Below are 9,577 nucleotides of genomic sequence, written 5' to 3'. Positions count from 1 at the left end.
GAAATTTTAAATCATGCTGTATGTTGAATTAAAAAATGTAAATTTTGGACAAAATAAGTCTCAAAGCATTTAGAAATAAAAAAGTATAATTCTGTACAATTAAATTAATCAGATAGGAACCTGATGTACTAGAATAATTCATATGTTCTCAGATACAGCTATTGCAAGACAATCATTCATAAAATCTAATTTTACTTAATTTCAGGGAGAAGAGAGATGATAAATAGATAGATGATAGACAGATATATAGATAATCAGAAATTTGCTGGGTAATTGCTGATGTACAGAGCCAGAGTTAGGCCAGCCCAAAGCCAAAATCCTAGATCACCATCTGTCACACCCATGTGGGAGATAGGAACCCAAGTACTTGATCGAGCATGTGCTGTCAATTACAGTGTGTACTAACAATAAGCAGGATCAGAAAGAGAGGCAGAATTTGAACCTGAGCACTCCAATATGGGATGTGGGTATCCCTTAACTGCTGAACAACAGCCACACTGAAACACAACCGTTTTTGTCATCAACTTGTTAAAACTGAAACCTTTTCCATGACACATTATGCAAAACATTGAGTATCCTCTTATCAGAACTGATAAGCACCAATGGACTGACAGTGGCATAGACATGGACCACAACATACTGGACACCCATGATAACTGAGTCATATGTCCACAGTATCAAGGAGGAGGATGAGATGATGAAGTCCACCCAGTACATGACCACAAAGAAACTCACCAGCAGCAGGATGGTCTGGGTGGCCCTTTTCTCTGGGGAGGATCTTGGGGAGAGGCTGGTGCTGTGAAGGTGCTGGGACCTCCTCTGATGCCTGAGTAAGAGGATCACCATGTATGCACTTGAGAGCAGCATGACTCCCACCAGGAAGACGTCCCTGGATATGGTCATTGTGAACATCAAGCCCATGATGCTGTGCTTTATGGGGTAAAATGAGCAGTATTTAGTGATAGCCATCAGATTGGTCTGGGTCTCATTGGAAGATGCCACAGTGTGGAAGAGTGTGGTAGTGCTGAAAGACAAGCAGACTAGCCATATGAAGAAGAATAAATAGAAAATGAAATGTGTGTGTTTATATTTAAACTGTGCCAACCAGGAGCTGCTAGGACTGATGGTGATGGCCTGGATGATGCTCATGAGGCAGGTGGTGCAGACGGAGAGGCCCTTCATCACTCTGTTTATGTAGAACAAAGCCTTACACTTGAAGTCATTCCATACATTCAATGACTCAAAAAGGTCTGGAGAGAGCAAAAAGAGCACAGTAGTGAGAAAAGCAATGTGGACTAAGGCCAGGTGACAGGTGGTCAGGTCAGTGGGCTTAGGCCGGTGATCCAGCAGGATTGTGGAGATGTGAGAGAGGAAGAGGAAGGTGTTGGCTGAGATTCCAATGCCAGCTTGAGAAAGAATACATTTATAAATAACAACGTAAGCAGAAATTTGGCTCATCTTAACCAGGGAAGGAACACATGCATGTCTGAAAAGTAAACAAAAACAGCATCTCATATCATCAGATGGCATTATTCTGCCTACCAGAAACTTGCTTTCTAACTTCCTATCTTTACAATGAAAATCAATCTCTTTTAGTTAGTTTCCATCCCAGAAGTTTATTTTGTGAACTTTCTTCTATTCAGAAGGATATTGTCAAAGCCCAGCTTTCAAATCTCAAGTTGAAAACATCATAAATTCTTCACTTTCATGATACACAGGAGACTGCACAATAACAGTCTCCCTTGCATTGAAAAATTCTTGGATCCTAGGTTGTAAAAACAAGTCGCTTCAAGTCTTATTTAAGATAGATCCAATGTTAAAATATTTCCATTATTTAACATGCTATTAGCTCAGATACAAGCATAAATACCCTCTCTAATTATTTTAATCCAGGGTGCCTTAGTTCATTTCATGCTACCATAATATGATTTATAAATTTTTAGAGATTTAATTATTTATTTATAAGACAGTTACAGAAGCATAGGCAGAGAGAGAGAGAGAGAGAGAGAGAGAGAGAGAGACTGTCTATTTGCTAGTTTACTTCCCAAAAGTCTGCAACAGCTGGAGCTGGACCAATCTGAAGCCAGGAGCCAGGAGCTTCTTCCAGGTCTCCCACATGGGTGCAAGGGCCCAAGAACTTAGACCATCTTCTACTGCTTTCCCTGGTCATAGCAGAGAGCTGGATCAGAGTGGAGCAGCCTTGACTCAAACCGGGACTCATACGGGATGCTGGTAACTGCAACTGGTGGATTTACTCACTACACCAGAGTGCCAACCTCAATGTATAAATTTTTAAATGAGAGAAATTTTTCTCACTGTCCAAGATTGAGGGACCTCTATGTGATGAGTGCCTTCTTTATTCATCATCTCACAGTAAAAGGTGAAGGAACAAGAGAGTAAAGGGGACTACTGTGCCTTTTTATAATGGCACTAATCACACCCACAAAGTTAGAGCTGTCACAGCCTAATCACTTCCTACAATTTTAATTAAATTTCAACATGAATTTTAGAGAAAGCATTTAACCTATAGCAAAAGACTGAACACTTTAGCTGTATATCAATGGGAAAAAATAAAAAAGAAATCACCACATTTCTCTCCCTTTTCCAAGGCTGATAAGTATATGATTATGTTATCAAGGCCACTTACTATAGTCCCATCAATATAAATATGTAAGTTAATACAGAAATGTTGGGGGATTTTGTTCTTGACACATATTTAGACATTTATATCTGAGTTTGAAGCATCTATAATGCTAAATAAAATGCATGTGTGTAAAATGGAGAAACTATGAGTTGATTACATATTTATAATTCTTTCACAAAGCTTCATCTACTAAAGGCTCATTTCCATCTGAACTGAAGTGAAGTGACTGGTGAAGCCAAACAACATGGTGCTGCCATCAAAAATCTCAACACCTTCAGCAGTCTTGGTTTTTCTCTCAGATTGGACCCAGGAGAAGCACCAGAATCATATTGATGTAACGGCATTAACACAGCATTTCCAAATTTTAAGTCTGTTTTGAGTACTAATGGAAAATAAACAGTAGAACAGAGATCACTAATGTGTGCATAATTAGCTTGTGAATATATTTATTAGTTAATTTTAATTAATAAAATTATTTTATTTGATTAATGTAATTCATGTTTTATGAGTCAAAAAATGGGATAACAAAAATTGTCAGGTAAAATATTGCAGATATAATTTTAGTATTTGTTGTCTGAGTCAAAGATATATATGGTTCACTGTGTGTGATGCATAGCTGTCAGCAAATGCAAGTGTTCACTTGATAGAAGGCAACAAACTATTTCAGTGAGGCTCTCAAGAGAATTGGTGGTGATTTTGGATTGCAGAGAAGCATGGTTTTCCAAGTAGAAGTTATTAGACAAAATACAACATACTCATTAAATATAATTTTTTTTTATTTTTGACAGGGAGAATGGACAGTGAGAGAGAGACAGAGAGAAAGGTCTTCCTTTTTGCCGTTGGTTCACCCTCTAATTGCGCCGTGGCCAGCGTGCTGTGGCCAGCGCATTGCGCTGATCCGAAGCCAGGAGCCAGGTGCTTTTCCTGGTCTCCCATACGGGTGCAGGGCCCAAGGACTTGGGCCATCCTCCACTGCACTCCCGGGCCATAGCAGAGAGCTGGCCTGGAAGAGGGGCAACCGGGATAGAATCCGGTGCCCCGACCAGGACTAGAACCCAGTGTGCCAGCGCCTCAAGGCGGAGGATTAGCCTATTGAGCCACGGCACTGGCCTCATTAAATATAAATTTCATAGAAATAGATAATTCTTGGCTGGCGCTGCGGCTCACTAGGCTAATCCTCCGCCTAGCGGCGCCGGCACCCCGGGTTCTAGTCCCGGTTGGGGCGCCGGATTCTGTCCCGGTTGCCCCTCTTCCAGGCCAGCTCTCTGCTGTGGCCAGGGAGTGCAGTGGAGGATGGCCCAGGTGCTTGGGCCCTGCACCCCATGGGAGACCAGGAAAAGCACCTGGCTCCTGGCTCCTGCCATCGGATCAGCACGGTGCGCCGGCCTCAGCGCGCCGGCTGCCGCGGCCATTGGAAGGTGAACCAACGGCAAAGGAAGACCTTTCTCTCTGCCTCTCTCTCTCACTGTCCACTCTGCCTGTCAAAAAAAAAAAAAGAAAGAAATAGATAATTCTTTATCAAAAGCATTTCCAATTTAAGACTATTGCAATAAAGAGTCAAATATTGTATGTGTTTACTAAAAAGTGATCCACTGTTTATCAGAATTTAAATTTAATTAAAGAATATCTTTTGTTTGAATTTTCTGACCTTGGTACTTATCCTGGAAATCAAAATGTAGTTTGGGATAACATGGTATAGACAACAGGGGAGAGGAAATAGAAGGCAAAAACAGATTAAATCCATAGATAACAAATGCAAACAGAGCGAGTGTAAAGGAAAGTGGATGCCAAGTTATTCATAAAATATACATGTGTGAGTACACATAGTAGCATTTATTATGAGATGTGTCCACCGGTTTGTCCTGGGGTCAGGGTGAAGCCTGTGAAAACCCTCAGAAGACAGATAATGCAAGTCAGGTTCATTTTCATTGTACTGATTTTCGCTTTGCTCTCAATATTGTAAGCCTCAAGTACATATATAGCTGTGGGTTATAGAGGGGAAAATAACACCATTAAATGTACCAGGAACAAAAGACCTACCATAAACTCTGTGTTCTTAGAGCAGAAACAAAGAGGAGTGCAAAGAAAGAAAGAAGGCTTACAGGAACCCAAGGGCCATTTCAGATACAATGCTGTCATTTTAGAGAGAACACTGTTAAAATCCTCAACATTTTTTTAAATTTTTATTTATTTATTTTTTGACAGGCAGAGTTAGTGAGAGAGAGAGAGAGACAGAAAGGTCTTCCTTCCATTGGTTTACCCCCCAAATGGCCACTACGGCCAGTGCGCTGCGCCCATCCAAAGCCAGGAGCCAGGGGCCTCCTCCTGGTTTCCCATGCGGGTGCAGGGCCCAAGCACTTGGGCCAATCTCCACTGCACTCCTGGGACACAGCAGAGAGCTGGCCTGGAAGAGGGGCAACCAGGACAGAATCCGGCGCCCAACCAGGACTAGAACCCGGGGTGCTGGTGCCATAGGTGGAGGATTAGCCTAGTAAGCAGCGGCACCGGCCTAAAATCCTCAACTTTACACTAGTATCTAATAATCAGAGAAATATTACTTTAGGAAGGATATCATAAGTTACAGACCTTTGTACTTTTTTTGGTCTAGATAAAATTTTATAATGTATATTAAAAATAGTGCTTTGTGGTTTATGGACAAACTACACAAATTGACAAGATTTTTTCTCATATATTGGACCATATTCTGAGACTAGCACTGTAAAACCAATTGCTGGTCATCCAGAGCACGAAGAAATGTTGAGAATTTTAGAGGAGATGCACAAAGTCTAACACTCCCTTTCTCCTAATTCTGCTGCCTCTCTCTGCATCAAAATCAGTAGAGGCTGAGAGTCACAGCAGCAGTGTCAGGTAGGGATCTGGAAGGGAGAGGAGAACCTGCTCTCTCTGCTGCAGGTGCCATGGTTTGGCCTGGCAGAAGATCCTTCTCTTAGTTGCTCACCTGCCAAACTGCATGAAGCCTGCAACACTGTAACACCTGCAGGATCTATGTCTGGAAACCAAAGCTGTTTACAGATTGTGTGGCTTGAGGCATTTGTCATGAAATGTACAATCATCATCACTATTTTGTTTTATTTTGTTCATTATCATTCCATAATAAGATTTACTATCTGTAATTTTATTTAATTTGTTATTTTTGTGTAAACAGTAAGCATGTTTTTGGGCCACAATGTGATGTTAAGATACAAGTAGACAGGGCCGGTGCTGTGGTGCAGTAGGTAAATCCTCTGCCTGCGATGCCAGCATCCCATATGGGTGCAAATTCTAGTCCCGGCTGCTCCTATTCTAATCCAGCTCTCTGCTGTGGCCTGGAAAAGCAGTAGAAGATGGCCCAAGTGCTTGGGCCCCTGCACCCACATGGGAGACCAGGACGAAGCACCTGGCACATAGTTTCAGATTGGCACAGCTCTGACTGTTGCGGCCATTTAGGGAGTGAACCAGCAGATGGAAGACCTTTCTCTGTCTCACCTCACTGTCTGTAACTCTACCTCTCAAATAAATAAAATCTTTAAAAAAAGATACAAGTATACATAACTGAAAGATTCAGTCATGTTAATTAACATACGCATTGCCTCATATTCTATTTCTTCTCTGTGATGAGAACATAAAATCTATTCTGTTAGCAGTATTGGAATGCACAGTACCACTAACAATACTAGAGTCATCAGGCTTTGCAACAAGTAACTATAGCATCTCCTCTTTTCTAGTTCAATCTCTTTACACATTTAAAGTCACATAGACAGTCTCCTGAATTCATGAATTGCCATGGATTTTAATATTACTCAATAAAGACATTAAAATTAACTAGTCATGTCTGAATATGCTTTGAATATCAAATAAGAAAACCGAATCTAAGTAAACAGCAAAAGTAGTTAGAGGATTCTTTTACGAAAAGGAAAGCCAAATTCTTGAAATTCTTATTTTGTCTGCAATCATAAAATAAATCTCACTCAATTATATACCCAGAATTGATATGTTTGGTTTTAAGTGGAAAACAATAAACAATAACAGAGAGTGTAATTCAGAAAAAAATTATTTAACTCATGGTGCATGCACTGAGCTGCCACTTATTAACTTTACAAATACGCAATTACAGATGATGGTACTTCTGGATAGTTGTCTGGTAGCCTCTAAACAAAAATCTGATAATTGAGGGCCAAAGTGACTCCATTTTAAAAAAATAAAATAAAAAGTAGCCTCCGTTTCCCATAGCAGACCCGAGTCCTTGAGTCCTTGTAAAAGCAGGCATTCAGGCATTCCAGAGATATCAAAGCTTACCAAGGACAGCTCAGCAGACCAAGGGCAGCTCAGTAGAGATTACCAAATGAGGTAACTCCCTGAACACAAGCCAAACGTAGACTCCCCTCTTTCGACTAAGAGCAACTCAAAACAGCCCCATCCAATCACCAAAAGCCTCTTACTGTAAGCCCCTGCTGATGTAACCCTGTGGTTTTTTCCTTTAAAAGTGCTCCCAAACAAAGGCCTGGGTTTTTTCCTCTGACCTCTGCTGCATCCGCTGGTCTGACGAGGTCCTTGTCATGGCTTGTACTTTTACAATAAACCTTGCTTTTGCATTTCAGTGTGATCGGGTGGCTGATGGCTTCTTGGGGATCTACTTATCTGGGCATAACAACAATCACTATAATAGAGAGAAATGACATTTGTGGTGACCTGCTAAAATTCAATTACTTTCAAGGTTTAAAAATACAAATGTTTTATGACATAAAAATTCAAGTTTCAAAATACTTAAAATGTCTTAACAATTTTTTACATTAAGAAAAGAAGTAAAACATTCTGAATTAGGTTGTGTGTTTTTACAAATACAATTTCACATTATGCATGTAGTAAGTGAACATGTGAAAAAAATTAGTGCAATAAAAAGGAATGCAATTCAACTTCAAATAGAGAAATGTAATTATAAATGTTGCTTCTTGCATATATTAATTATATCTTCATAAGATTATAAAATTAATGATTGTGCCTGCAAATATCTTCTGACTTCACTAATGAATTTCTGATATTCCAGCCTGAAATCAGGAGAACAGTACTTTCCTCACATGTCACAGGATCATCCTAAAATACCCATGCAACCCACTTTCTTGTGGAGCACTCACCAGCACTGACAGGGCTGAGAAGCACACACTCACCCAGTGGGGTCTCTGCAGGAAGCTCATGGATGTGTGGTGAGGCTCTCTCTGTGTGGTTATGAGAAAAGGAGGCAGTGAGCTCATCTCCCACAAGGCTCACAGTTGTCAGGAAAAGCTCTGGCTTTGGGACTGGTACAAACAGAAGACACTACAGGGAGATGTGGAAGACAACAGGGAAGGAACAACTGGGATTCAAACTTGCTCATGTGTGAACATGTTTCTCTAGTCTATAATGGTCTGAATGGGCTCTATGAGCTAAGTCCTTGTCAACTACACAAGGAATCTTGAATATCCCCAGCTGAAAATTAAGTCAGTGCCATAGCATTTATGTCAATGTTTTCTGTCTTGTTTGGGAGAGTCCTGGTGGCTTCCTCATGTGTCCTCCATCAAACATCATGTTGCACATGATAAAAACATAAAACGTAAACTATCAATAAAAAATAAAAATATGCATTTATCTTACACCTAGACTATCAGACAGGATACACGGGGCAGAGAATTGTAACAGTGCTTCTTAAAACTGACCATGCAACCCCTATTGGAAGCTGTACTGAGAAACCCTAAGCTCAGAATTTCCTCTCAATTTTGAAGTGTTATTTAACCATTTGGTATTCAGGGTTGGCTCAAAGAATTTGTGATCTTACAGTTCTTCATTTAAGCACGTGAACTGGCTTCCTTAACAAGTTCCCTCTTAATGCTGATATTTCTTCTCCTCAACCCATTATCAGTAGCACTGAGCTAGAGAATCAAGCTGAGCAGAGCATTTCACATGCCACTGTTTTAACCAGAGGACCATGGGCTCCCAGGGAAGACCTCCAATCACTACATTAAAATATCAGTTTATTTGCTGGTACTTTAAAGGCAGGAGTAGGCAGTGATTTCTGAGTAAGACTGTTTTTATGAAACAGCATGTTTATATTCACCCATATAACATAACTGATCATGTGCTGTGTGATCACAAATGTTAAGGAGCGGCATGCTGGAAATTGTGCATAGATTATGTGAGTATTTTTCCATACTCACATTGGGTATTAAGGATGATATAAATTGGATGTCAGGTAGGACTCACATTTCTAAATTTGAATATCATTGATCTTCAGACTGCACAGATAAGAGCCAAATATTTAGAGTGTGAAAGACAGAAAAAGGAAGGGTGCACCAGTAGTGCAGAGTGATAATGCACTGCTGAGTTTATACTCGTTCTCTGTAATATTGTAGCAACCATTCAGTCTCCAGGAATGGAAAACAGGATGTCAGATGGGATGTTTTAGAAGCTATGTTCCAATGAAAATGACATAATGAAGTCACCTATGTATTTAGATATTTGCCTCATTATGGTGCTTTTGGACTTGGGGCATATGTGAATAGAAGCCCTGGATAGGTGGGAGAAGGAAGCTGAGGGGAGATTCCTAGCTAGAGGCACACTTGGGACCAGGCCTCAGCAGAACATAGACCCTAGCAGTGCTAGTGCCCAGGGGAGCCCTCAGCTTCTGATCACTATATGGGATATCTCCAGTTCTGTCTTTTTAAAGCATTCTCAACAGAAACTTGTCTCCTGGTGTTTGTTTAATTTTATTGTTTCTGTCACATTGCTAATACGAAAGTATCAATTTATATAAACTGCTGATGGCAATGCTGGTTGAGGCCTCTGTGGTGTCCTTGTGTGCTAAGGATGTATGTAGTGAAATTTCTTTCCTCACAGAGACCCTGTGGGGTGGGTGCAGATGTGCCTTTGGTGTGAGTTTATGTCAAGACATGGTTCCCATGC

At 40.6% G+C, this 9,577-nt stretch overlaps 1 protein-coding gene across 1 annotated transcript; it reads right to left on the bottom strand.

Moving 5' to 3' along the window:
- Positions 1–528: 528 nt before the first annotated feature.
- ORYCUNV1R1558 (vomeronasal 1 receptor oryCunV1R1558) lies at positions 529–1,458 on the bottom strand. Its single transcript, NM_001167245.1, has one exon. The coding sequence runs from the start codon at positions 1,456–1,458 to the stop codon at positions 529–531; it is 930 nt and encodes a 309-aa protein (NP_001160717.1).
- Positions 1,459–9,577: the final 8,119 nt, after the last annotated feature.

The sequence above is a fragment of the Oryctolagus cuniculus genome, chromosome 19 (assembly GCF_964237555.1).
Source record: "Oryctolagus cuniculus chromosome 19, mOryCun1.1, whole genome shotgun sequence".
NCBI classification, from domain to species: domain Eukaryota; kingdom Metazoa; phylum Chordata; class Mammalia; order Lagomorpha; family Leporidae; genus Oryctolagus; species Oryctolagus cuniculus.
The sequence above is the reverse complement of the archived record's forward strand: the minus strand, read 5'-3'. Positions and strand labels throughout refer to the sequence as shown.

Excerpts from the sequence above, each read along its gene's own strand:
- ORYCUNV1R1558 (NM_001167245.1), bottom strand. The coding sequence starts at position 1,458 with ATGAGCCAAATTTCTGCTTACGTTGTTATTTATAAATGTATTCTTTCT.